The 12,883-nt window shown below is 35.5% G+C and overlaps 1 protein-coding gene across 1 annotated transcript in view; it reads left to right on the plus strand.

Moving 5' to 3' along the window:
- Nucleotides 1–12,883, plus strand: part of STK32B (serine/threonine kinase 32B) — a 129,713-nt gene that overhangs the window by 105,302 nt on the left and 11,528 nt on the right. Inside the window, exons 7-11 of the mRNA XM_065735778.1 lie at nucleotides 2,217–2,320; nucleotides 4,819–4,935; nucleotides 5,945–6,070; nucleotides 8,283–8,414; nucleotides 9,197–9,261. Coding sequence (XP_065591850.1) covers nucleotides 2,217–2,320; nucleotides 4,819–4,935; nucleotides 5,945–6,070; nucleotides 8,283–8,414; nucleotides 9,197–9,261 — 544 coding nt within the window. The remainder of the gene's footprint in view (nucleotides 1–2,216; nucleotides 2,321–4,818; nucleotides 4,936–5,944; nucleotides 6,071–8,282; nucleotides 8,415–9,196; nucleotides 9,262–12,883) is intronic.

Raw genomic sequence — 12,883 nt, forward strand, 5'->3', positions numbered from 1 at the left:
GCAAAGTGAATTGCTTTGCAACCTCTGAAGTATACCACAGACCTCCACTTCCCCTTACTGACATAGAGGGTCTCTGCTAAGATGCAAATTGACTGCAGAGAGCTCTAACCAGCCAACTGGATGGCTAATGCCTGGGTCTTCATTCCTAATAAATGATTTGGACACGTCCATCCTGGTCATCACCAAGCACTGAGGCCTAAGCACTATGGCTTTATTTTAAATTTTACTTTCATTTTGTTATGTTAATAACAGTGGTGTTTTGTAGGCATTATTGCCCAGTTCTCATTGGCAGTGTTTACCTATGCGTGGACAATTATCTACAGATAATCAGTCTTCAGGACTCACCAGTAAGTTATTGTTTAAATACACTGTGAACGTGGAGATTTGTTAGTGAGTGGGACGTGCCTCTTGGAGGCAGGTCTAGTGCATTCATTTCCCTGCACTTTTCCTCTCTCTATTTTAACAAAGTTTCAAGACAGACCATGGAAGTTGCTGATGGGTTGGAGTAAGTAGCTGCTCTGTAAGCTCCTTAATCAACACTCTACGGCCTCCTGCTTAGTGCCAGGCAAGTACACTAGGCACTTTTTGATTAGGTTCAAGCTAAAGAAGTGAGCCTTAAATCAGCTCATCAGACAAGAAACTTCACTTTTTGCTATTTGGGATTTGTATTATATCCATTAAAAGCCTTTCATTTTAAGATTTAGTCTGATGAATTTTTGTTATGATTAAGCCAGAAAGCTGTGCTTTAAAAAAGAAGTTATTATTTGATGCAACCATTGTGATTGACCTCTAATTGACTATTTTTTTACCATGATAGCCTTTTCATACTTGCTATTGGGCACCAAATTAAAATGGCCTGAATTTCAGACACACGGAGAACTTACAGTTCAGCCATGGAATTAAATGGCAACTATGAATGTTCTGCTGACTTTTAGAAATTCTAATTAAAAGCTTTTTTATTCTATGTACAAAATGCTCTTTCGAAGCAAGAAAAAATAGCGAAGAGCAGGGTTTTTGGGTTTTTTTGGGGGGGGGGGTTCTTTTTTTTTTTTTTTTTTTTTTTTTTTTTTTTTTGCAATTGCACTGATATTCTCTTTTATTTCAAATTTATGAATTGTATCAGTACTAATAATCTTCCACAAATAGGGTACAGCATTACCAGCCAGTCCTCAGCATCATTTACAATGAAAATAATCTGACAATTACAGTGAAGAGTTGTATCTATGAATTGATTTCTCAGAAATTGTTCTCTATTTCACAAAACTATTTGAATCTACAAGTAGAGCAAAGCAGACAGATCAATAGTATGGATATTACAGGAAGTCACTGGTTCCAAGATTGATATAGGTCCACTAGGTTTTCTCTTTGCTGTTTACCAGTACTGTTTTATTTTAAACTGTAATAACTATTTGTTTTCTTCCTTGGGATCTCTCTTGGTACAGAGAGAGTCTACAGTGATGTGGTTAAGAAGATACAGTGCAAAAACATCAAATGACAGTTCTGGAAAGGATTTTGTTTTATTATTTGAAAAAATATGTATTAGGGACAGCCATGGAATGCATTGGGATACATTTAATGGGGGAAAAAATGAGCTCATTTCACGACATATTTTCAAGAAAGCAAAGCAGATAAACAGTGAAAATAAAGAAGTATACTAATAAGATAAAAAAACTGAGGGAGTGGAGATCTAAAGGGAAAAATGAATCTGGATTTTTAGCTGAGTTGCTGAAGTTAAATGCGTGCCTTTGTTCATTTTCATACAAGCCAAAGACACATTTCTGATTTTGTTACACAGATGTCCACACTAGTTCTGAAGTGCTTTCTGTCTGTACTTACTGAAGCCTGGTTTGGAAGGTGCTTGGTCATACTCTTCTGCCTTACATGAAGAGTGGTTTTCTGCTTTAAAAAGCAGGAGCCCAACTGTTCATTTTCCAATCTTGAGGTTCCTGTCATCAGCTCAAGGTAGGAAAATGGCTTCAAAACACCAGCGCCGGTGAGCGTAAGAAAGCATTCTCTTCTCATCTGCTTAATGTGGAATCAGTTGATGCTGAAGCTTTTGGAGTAAGCACATAAAATGGAGGTAGATAACTTGATAGGCTGAGTGAGCAAAATAGCCACTTTGGTGCATCCTTATTCATTCTAAAAATTCATATATTAATTATACATAGGATAACACTAACACAATGTTTTTTGTTTGATTTTCTTTTTAATTTTAGCTCCAGAAGTGTTCCAGGCATTTATGGATGGAGGCCCAGGATACTCATACCCTGTTGACTGGTGGTCTCTAGGAATTACAGCATATGAATTGCTGAGGGGTTGGGTAAGAATAATACATTTAGTTGTTATTTAATATATTGCCTGAAAGAAGTCCAAACGTTTGCAGTGCCCCTTAATCAAAACATTTGAGTGACCAAGGCTGAGGCTATGGTCAGGAATGCAGTTCTGGGCCCTCCCCAGCTGACGTCATTCTTGGTAAATTTCACCTCATTTATATCATAAATTTTGCATAAAATGTACATAAGCTTTTCGTATGTTCTAAGGTTAAAGCCTAATACTTTAATGGCTGCTCAAAAAACTGGAAACAGTGGATTTTTTTCCAAATAGAAGTTAAATTACCTCAGGCTTTATTATATTTTTGATTCTCTTATATAGATTCTCTTACATAATGCCTTAAAGGAGCAAATGTAATATCCTTAGATTAGTTGCCCAAGTACAGACAATGTTTATCTACCAGTTCACTCATTAGTTATCTAATCAATTTTGGGAATAGATATAAAGAAAAATCTTCCTGAGCATGATCAAATATCACAGAACATAACAAAAAATTCATTTCCATTTTGGTTCAAAGACTTGTAGTTAATTGTTCAAATATTTACTATTCCCCATGGGAAACAGTAATATACATAGAATCTCAGGATAATGGCATGTAGTTAACAGCAGTTTGGTGGTTTCATTTTAAGTCTTAATTTCTACTTTGAAAAGAGGATTGCATTGCAATGCATTACATTGTATGCTGTCCTTAAGAGAGGACTATTAACTAGTATGGCACTAGCATAGTACTGTTATCTGTTCTGTGAAGCACTTTGCAATGTAAGACAGTCTTTACCAAACTATTTCACAAGGAATGGCAGAAGTCACACTTCTGATAACAAAGATCTCTCTCCTGTTCCAATCGTCAGTACGTGCTCTCAAAGCAATGGTGTTTTAAAAACATATATATATTTAAAAAAAATAAAGTACTTGCAATTTTTCTCTGTCATGATTCTTAAAAATCACTCATGTCCTTCTTAGGATGGAATTTTTTTATCTGAATAGTGGAATGGGTGAAATTCCCATGACGTATCACAGAAGTTACTCAGTCACTTTAAGAAATGAAACATGATATAGATGGGTATCTATTTGCCCAGATCAGTACAGTTGTCTCTGAATAAGTCTGTCTGGCTAGACACAAGGCAAAGCTGAGCCTGAATCAAAATGTTTTTTTCTAGATGCAAACATTGCCATCTGTCCATGCTCCAGTCAACCAAGCCAGCTGCTTGTTTTCTCCCAAAGAGCAGCCCTTTCCTGTGGAGCAAGGCAGAGGGTGCCTTTGAGCCCACACTTCTGCATGTATTTTTTCCCAAATTGTATTTCTAAGTGTTTTTTGTCTTGTTAAGGCCTAAACTGACAGGAGTAGAGACAAGGGAAGTATTGGTAGCCTGAGGCATAGTGCTTCACTCAAGGCGTGTCTGCAACAGCCTCAAGCTCCAAAGCTCCATCTGCTGCAGCAGCTCTGTGCAGATGGCTGCCGAGGGGCAGTTGATGAATACAGGGCTGCATAGTAAAGCAGAGGGTAAGCAGCCCCTTCTCTACTGTGCAGCCCACCCAGCCTCAGAGGAGGTTGAAGGAACTACAACATTTCTCGTGCCTTGTGTTCCACCACAAGGCATCCAGGACAGCATGCTGCTGGTGACAGTGCTGGATTTTCCAGCTACTGGAGTAACAGATTTGCACATTGCTGCTCTGATAGCATTTGGCTCTGGATCTCATATCATCTATCGCACATTCGTTACCCTCAAGGTAGAGCCTAATTCACAACAAGCCATGCTTTATTCCAGTTTCAATATATACCTCAACATAGAGCAATATTCTGACAATTTCCTTCAGAAATACACACCTTTAAAAATGCTTTTTTAATAAGTAAGAAAAATAGATTTATGGATAGTACTTTTATTTCCAAAGTTGGCATTTGACAAAAGATAAATCATAACAAACTTCAAGAACAAAGCACTGTGAAGCTTAGGCACTGCAAGTCCATATAATACATACATCCACACAGTGAGTTAATTTTAGATTTCAAAAAAAAAGGAATGAAGGAGGATTGGATTTTAGAAAGTCTGAATTCTTACTGTGACTCTCACAGATTTTTGTGTACTTGATGTCTTTTTCTGCTACTCAGTAATGTCAGGATAACAAAGCTTCCTTTAGACAGTAATATTGCATTTGGTTACTTTATTTCTTTTAGTGCTACAAGATAAAAAAATTAAATCAGTAAATTCTATTCTATATAGATTGCCACAGGAACAAAATTATTCACCAGCTAATTTGAATGGACTCATAGCATGAGGGAAAAATTACAGATGAATGCATCTATGAGTAATTATATTCATTATAATCAAAGAAAAGTGTGTGCAATGAACAACTAGCTTAAAATTGTTACAAGATATTTTGACATTTCATTATTTCCAGTACAAACAATACTTCAGGTCAGGGAAACATGAATTGTGTACATTTTTTATCCATTTTTGCTGAATTGATATTGGTTTAATTAAATTCCAGAGGCCATATGAAATTCATTCAGCCACCCCCATTGATGAGATACTCAACATGTTCAAGATAGAAAGAGTTCACTACTCATCTACTTGGTGCAAGGGCATGATAGCATTACTAAAAAAGGTAAGAATGCACCAACATCTTCCATCCTCTCTGCTCTCCTTGCACAGAAACCCCTCCAACAATTCAGAGTATCAAGACACACTTTAGTTAACCAGCATTTCAAGGATGAGGAAGTAGTGCTTATTCCTGGCATTTTCCAAATGTTGCTGATGCTGTATTTTCTCTTGAGTAATTTGATTATTCTCATTCCTAAACAATTTTAATAGCCTGAAAGAAATAGAAACCTGATATTTTTATTTTAAAAATGACTCACTAATGATTGCAAACCTTTAGGAAAGAGTAATACCCAATACGTTCCCTGAATTTCTGCTGCTGTTTGTAGCCAGGGAGCTTAGAAATGAAAAGCATTCTATTTCTTGTTGTCCCATGTTGCTAGAGATGCAACAATAGAAGTCAAGCCATTTTACTGGAAATGTCACTAAACTACAAGGTGAGGTTCTTTCTCAGTGTGGTATGACCCTGCTAAGCATGTTCTTCTCAAAACCTCAGTTTATTTTAATTTTTGTTTGTGCTGTAAGATTCAACTGCTTTTTTTTAGGTATTTCATATCATCAGTACTGATAATTCTATGAATATGTGAATAGAGAAACAGAAGAAGCTTGCCTTATGCAGCAATGAGAAATCTATTTTTGATAAATGGAGCAATGAAGTGGTCAATTTTAATTGCTGCCAAGATGCTCAGTGTAACTGCACCTTCCAATAAATATAAAATAAATACAATTTGTTGGGTGACACTGAACTTTTATCTGTTTGTTAACAGACTTTTGTTACTAATTCATTTATGTATCTCATGTTCACAGCAGCCATCTGGTAACAATTAAACTATATATAAATATATACTATGAGTTGTTACATCTGTTTTTCTGTTTTGTACCTTCTAGAAGCTCTTAAGAGAATTCCCAAGCCATACTCTCACCCTATACTGTGTAGCATTACAAGTAATATCTGATAAATTTACTCTTTTATATTACATACAGTCCCTTAGAAAATGTTTTGTGCTTGATCACAGCTCCTCACCAAGGACCCAGAGTGCCGTCTTTCAAGTCTTGCAGACATCCAAAGCTCTCCATACCTAGCTGATGTCAATTGGGATGCAGTTCTGGAGAAAGCAGTGACCCCAGGCTTTGTTCCTAATGTAAGTTGGTGTGCCAGATGAACAGTGTTTGCAAATTCCAACCTTTTAGCTTGTTTACACTTGCATTTACCACTCTTTGGTGATTCATCTATCTCATAACCTTTATTTTGGATTCTGTTTTAATGTACTCAGTTACAGCTCAGAACATTTGGCCCACTTCGTTAGACCGTGAGAAAAAACTAATTAACCTTTCTTCACTTTTAGTCCTTTTCTATATGAAAAAAAAACCAAAACAAAACATTTTTCTGACTGCCTTTTAGCTGTTAGAGAAAATGATTGTCAGTGTCAACTGTGAGCCAAAAACCACGGAGAATATTGTCTCTGTTCTGAAATTTAGGCATCCGACATAGCATTTACAAAGCTTTTAGTATCCCGGTATGCCAATCCTTTTTCACCCAAAAGAACAGTTCCAAAAGACTGACCTATTTCCTTTTTGGCAGTTTTCTTTCTTAAAACATTCAGATTTTGTGAGGGAATTCGGTGGGAATACCATTTTGTTTTTATGTTATTTTGGTTTGGTCATTTGCAAGTCGAATGAATTCAAATATTGTGAATAAAAAGAAGTAACTGCAGTGTTACCATGTTTCTTAATATTCTTCAGTCACTGAAGCTATATTACACCATAACTCTTCTCCAAATAGTGTGTACGTAGCATGATAAGGATGACTTATTTTATTTTTAACTGAAACTGTGCTGCTAAGAAATGGATACAAGCCAGCTTTTGTCTGGAAGTGTGCAGCCAAGTAATGTGTGTCACTCTACTATCCCTAACTGCTGAGTAGGGAGATATGGTAGCTTGGCTGTACTAATGGAAACTAATAATGGGACTACAGCTTCTCCACATTCAGCTGTCTTATGTCCAACCATTTCAGAGTCTGGGCATAACAAATATGGTGTGGTCTCCAACTGGCCACAGATAAGTATCTTTAACTTCTTACCTCATAGTTCTCATGTGGACGTTTGGTTCTTTTCACTTGGATTCGGATATTTTTGAAGGTACCCGAGAGAATGTAGGTAAGTATCCTGAGGAGAGTGAAAAAAAATTATCTTTGACATAATTTCAAAAGAAATCATGAAACGTATGTGTTGGCTCTCTTGGCCAAGTGGCTTTCCTCTGAGACTGATGCCAACAATGGTCAACATAATGGAGACTGAAACAATGCAATACTTTTAACTGTTACCTTTAAATATATTTCCAAAGACACATATTTTTGTCACTTTGTCAGTCACCACAGTTGTTTTTGGAGGGAGTCAAACTTTAGGAGACATTATAATAGTAGTAAGAGTTGAGAAAGATATTTTGCTTAAAAAATTACTATGGTGTTAAAGAAAAATAGAAAAGGATTCCAATCCTATGATTTCTTCACTTCCTCACTTTCATTTCCCACATTTTAAAACTGAGGAATTGCAAGAGGGAAACCCATAATAAGGGTAAAAATGAATAGCCAGAATAGTTCAGAAACATGAATATTAAGTTTGAATTGCAAGACTCTGGTCCTTACTCGATGCTGGGAAAATAACATTCTATCATTAAAAGTAGCAAAATACTGTTTTTTGCCTACAGATATTAATTTGAAATTACTATTAAAAGCTCTACTGGACACTTCAGGATTTATATTGTACCTGGTCAATTAAATATACTAGGAAAAACAGTGAGAGTCAAAGTGACACATCTTTATGCAGTCCGCTTTGCTATTTCAGAAGACCAGGTTTGGACAGCCATTTCCCAAGAACATTACTTTCTGTAGACCAAGGAAAAGCTTCCCTGAATAACTGGGACCAGAGAACAAAATATTTCTTGGCTCTCAGGTTTTAAGTGAGAGCTGAAGTCACTGGGTGCTGTTATCTGGGTGGAGATTTATTATTTTAGCAGTTTGGTGTTTCATTCAGAAGCTTGTCTTTCCTTCCCAAGGTATGTAGGAGACATGCAATAAAAAATTTCCAGTTTTTTTCTCCTTCTGTAGCCTGATCCACAGATATATTTTATACTTCTCATCTGTGTTTCTGTATAATTTACCTAATTTCTTTATATTCAGTTTAATCATAAGCAATGTATAGCTTTTTGAAATATTAAATATTTAATAGAGGAAGCAAGATATTATTTAAATGTAATTTGCTTTCATTTATTAAACTTAATACTATTATCACTGACCAAGTAAACTGAAAAATGCAATGACACTTCAAAGAGTAACTTTGAATCCTTTTGTACCAGAAAGGAAGACTGAACTGTGATCCAACATTTGAACTTGAAGAAATGATATTAGAGTCCAAGCCCCTCCACAAGAAGAAAAAGCGACTTGCCAAAAACAAATCCAAGGATGGAGCTAAGGAAAGCTGCCCCCTGGTAAGCTGAAGACCATAATTTCAGCCAGTGGCATATAACATATATTCTTTAATGAGTGTAGTAACTGAAGTTCAGTTTTCCCATCAGTGAAAAAAGACTTGGCCTCTATGTTTCTCATATCTACTCATAGTTGCAAAATCCATGTCCAAAGATGAAAATCAACTATTTATCTCGGTGAAATAGTAAAAGTGTGTTTTAGCTATAATCATTTTTAAGTTTATCACAAATTCCAATTTAAAGTATAAAAAAAATGTTGCTAGTTGCAAATACACTTCCCACACATGGCCAGATATTTAGGAGTATTTATTCACTGCTAGAACCAAAAATGAAATGTGTGCAGTGGAAAGTTTATTATTTATAAATGTTTAAAAGCTGTTTCTCGTGGCCTTGATTAATGTGTTCCACATAGAAAGACATACTGAATAAACTGTCTAAACATTTGAGGAGATAAAAACATAATGATTTTTCTGATTTGATTTTTCATTTCGATGCAGTCTTTTTAATGAGTTCTGTTGCTGCTCCTAATAATTTTGAATGCTTGCAAAAACCATTCTTCTTAGAATCTTCAGACTTAAAAATCCCCAGGAATTCTTTGTGAGAAACGTCTCCCAAAAGAGTGAAGGAATGATTGTGCTTTCAGGGCCCCTTTATGAAGAATCTTCAAAATACCTTTTGGCAGTATTCACTCATAAGCTGTTTTGTTTGGTATCGTTTCTGTTGTTGTGATCTTGTCTATGATTTTCTGTCACTTTTAATCAACGTATTCGTGCTGTTTTTTAAAGAACGTACACCTGCAGCAGTGCTTGGAAACCGTTAGGAAAGAATTCATCATATTCAACAGAGAGAAGTAAGTGCATTTCTTAATGCCTCTTTAGCATTTGCTACTGAAATTAATTTGAGAGTGACATTTTTCACCCAGTCTAAAGAAGAGTGATTAATGATCACAGCAGCAGAGCTAAAAGGCTGGGTTTCCACTCATTTTATCCTTTTAGACTCCGATGTGACAGTTTTGGAGTTCTATTTCTGAAAGCAAGTACAGGAGCCTATGGCAAAAATGGGTTAGAGATAAGGTCAGTGTCCCTAACACTTCTCCAGAGAAGCCATTAACAGTTAAGGAAAGGGAATACAATGCAAGGGGATGTTTTTTCTCAACTCAGGCAAAAATGAGGATATTGATACCCCATGTAATTTTAATGATATAAGTGGCAGGGTTCTGACTTGGAAATCCTGTTCATACTTTACCCCCATAAAACAGGTTGTTTAATCACAGTCTTTTTCAGCAGAACTAGATATTTAAGGTATATCATAAATAGAGAGATTGCTTCACATGTACACAACAGATAGAATCAGTAAAAATGCAAGTACGAATATCAGTAATGTTCCTGGCCCTTTCAATATACTGCATTTCAGATACCTTACTGTGTTAGAGTCTGTGCCACTGTGGAAGTTTGTATTGTGGATATAACTCATAATAGGAGAGTTGTTCATGTTTTTAGTCAATTTTTCAATTTCATTCAAGTATGTTCAGAAGTTTCATTTCATCTGACCATGTTTTTACCTGGATTTCTAAAGTCACATGACTGATAGGGCTCTTAGGAACGGCTGCACAAGTTGAAAGATATGAGCTGTTCCCACAAAGACAATATCCAATAAATAATCAAATCAATCTTATGGGTGTTAATACCAAGCACAGTTTTATATTAGTTTCAAATTAACACAGCCAGATGCTTTGATATTCCTCCATGGTCCTCTACACAGAGCAGAATCAATTTTATAGTCTAGCTGTTTAATAATATCCTAAGTAATCATAAAAAATATAGCCACTCTTTCAAGGGATAAAAATGTGAATCCCCAAACTAGAAATATTCTAGGAAAAAATACAGGTTGAGCTTGTAGAGTCATGTAGTAATGCTCTGCTACAGTGCAGAATTAACCATTCCAGTTCTAAGTCTTGCAATTCATTACCTGTAAAATATTTGCTAGGAAAAGCAGACAATTTTTATAGAATATCTTGCTAATACTGTAAGGCTGTGTATCTTTTTCAATATATATCTTTAATCTTGCAACAGATGTTGTAAATCTTGAAATAGGTCATATTTATTTTCATTCAGAGAAGCTCAGGAGATTAGCAGGAACTTGTGGAGTGCAATTAGAGGGGGATAAATTGAACGTTTGGATTAAAGATAACGCTCACTATCCTGAAAAAATGCGGTAAAATTTAAGAGTGACTGAACTAAGCAGTTTAAGTGGGCATGGTGATGATGGGTCAATGGTTGGCTAGATGATCTTAGAGGTCTTTTCCAACATGAATGATTCTATGGTTCTCAATTATTGCTGGCAAGTACAGAAAGTGAAAGTCAATGCTGGCAAATACAGAGTGTACAAATTTTTGTTTTCCTATTGCATTCTGAAGTTCAGTATATAGTCATGGTTGTTCACAGGTATCATTTAAGGAAGATGAGCAGAAGCAAGGCAAAGTATATACCTTTAATACATGATTGCGTGCTGTCCCAGTACAATGTAAAATAGCATAAGAACAGCTTTTTGCAAGCCAAGTTTGAAAGTGGTTGAGCAAGTGTTTTGTATTCTTCTGTAAGAGTGGCAGTAAAGTCTCTTTCTTAGCTTTGAATTCATAAACTAAATTGACTATGGTCTAGAATGCCCTGGATCTCGGTTGGAGATAATGATCTAAAGTTGATTTCAGGGTCTTGTTTGTCTCTTTCTTCTGACAAATGGCGTTTTTCCATTTTAAAATTTATTTCTACAGATAGATGCTTTATTATATCTAGAAATACAGTACCAAATATTCTGCAGTATCTGAAGGCATCTTGCAAGCAATTTTTCAAGAAGCTGATCTTATTTAGAAGCTGTAGGCTATATTTTCTTCCGGGAATAAAAAAAAAAGAAAAATACTGTACAGATAAAGTCATGATGTTTCGTCCTAGCTTCATTAAAAAACAGAGCATGGATTATCTTGCTATTTTAGTGCTGTAATCACTAAATTAATCTTCATGTACGTCTATGTTTGCTTATGAATGTTCAAAACCTGAAATAGCACAAAATGAAGAAGCAGAAGCAGAACTTTCTTGTAGAGGAATCTCATTTCTTATCCTTTTTGGTTCCTGAGTCTTTTCCTCTCCCTGAAAGATGTCTTTAAGATTAAAGAGGTGAGCAAATAGAGAACAACAGAGAAAACACTGGAAATATCTGCACCTCAGGCAGAATAATCCTTCAGCTGAATGCTTCACAAACTTGTCATCAAAATTATCAGTCTAGTAATAAAATTAAAATCATATAGCCACATATTACTAAATAGAACATGTATTATATATACATGCAATGTGTGTATATATATATATATATAAATGGATTCACATTCTGAATGCCTACTGGAAAATTTCCATCATTTAAGCAATCCAAATGTATTGTTTCAAAAATTTACTAATGATTTTAAATTCTGAGTTTTCTTCACTTTGATGCTAGTATCCATAGCATTGCTGTGATCTTCAGCTGTCTTGTCTCGATTGATTGAACCGGTTTGACTCTTTCCTAAGCCACTGGTACCCTGTTGGTTGTTCAAAAGAACTACATGAAAAATTTAGACCACAAATTGAAAAAGTTGGATGTCAGCTGTGTACAACCCCTCTCTTTTCTTGCTATACTACTTAATGTTTGTCCATACCTAGTGCTTTCCTAATAGGTACTGAGCAGTTCTAGTCATAGAGGGCAATCCACTTCCAGAATAAAGAGTAAAAGCTGAGTGACCATGATTTAGATATATTAAGATGCTTAAAATCATATTTTCTGATTTTGTCCATGTCATATGCAAAAAACTTAATATTCTCTGCATTAAATTAATGTGGTTTTTTTTTTTAGTTCCTCTTCTTTCCTTTCAGATTAGAATTCTGAGTCCCCAAATGCTCCCTTTCCTTGCAGTTTGATTGCAATTGAATATTCATAATGATTTGCAATATATCTCATTGAATGTACTTTTCTTAACAGGTATTTTGTCATTCAGTTTCTTTGGATATATTTATAGTTTTATAATCCCCATAATATCTGAAAGATTTTTGGCTGAGGCTATAGCACAACTTCTCTTCCCACTTCTAACCTTGATTCAACTAAAATCTTTCCCTGTATGAGCACTTCAAGTGTTTGTGCTGCTCTTCAGTGATCTCCTATCCGTTTTTGATAGGATATGTCTGCTTTTGGAGATTGCTCCTGGAATCTCATATAATTGAAAACATGCCTTTCAGCATGATTGAACCTAGCTTATCTTTTTGTGCTAATAATCACTGTGTGGTCATGGACTCTTTCACTTCTTCCTTTGTTTACCACTCATTATTTCTAGCTTAGAATTACCAGTCCAAATGTTCCTACTTTCTTGGGAAACCAAGCTGCCTGAAGATTTAAGCACTACCAAGCTTTAGCTGGTCATTTTTCTACAGACATACCTTCAAATTCAGTTT

Source organism: Cyrtonyx montezumae, unplaced genomic scaffold (genome assembly GCF_038088225.1).
Source record: "Cyrtonyx montezumae isolate F1298 unplaced genomic scaffold, pur_monq_1.0 scaffold_2, whole genome shotgun sequence".
Classification (NCBI taxonomy): domain Eukaryota; kingdom Metazoa; phylum Chordata; class Aves; order Galliformes; family Odontophoridae; genus Cyrtonyx; species Cyrtonyx montezumae.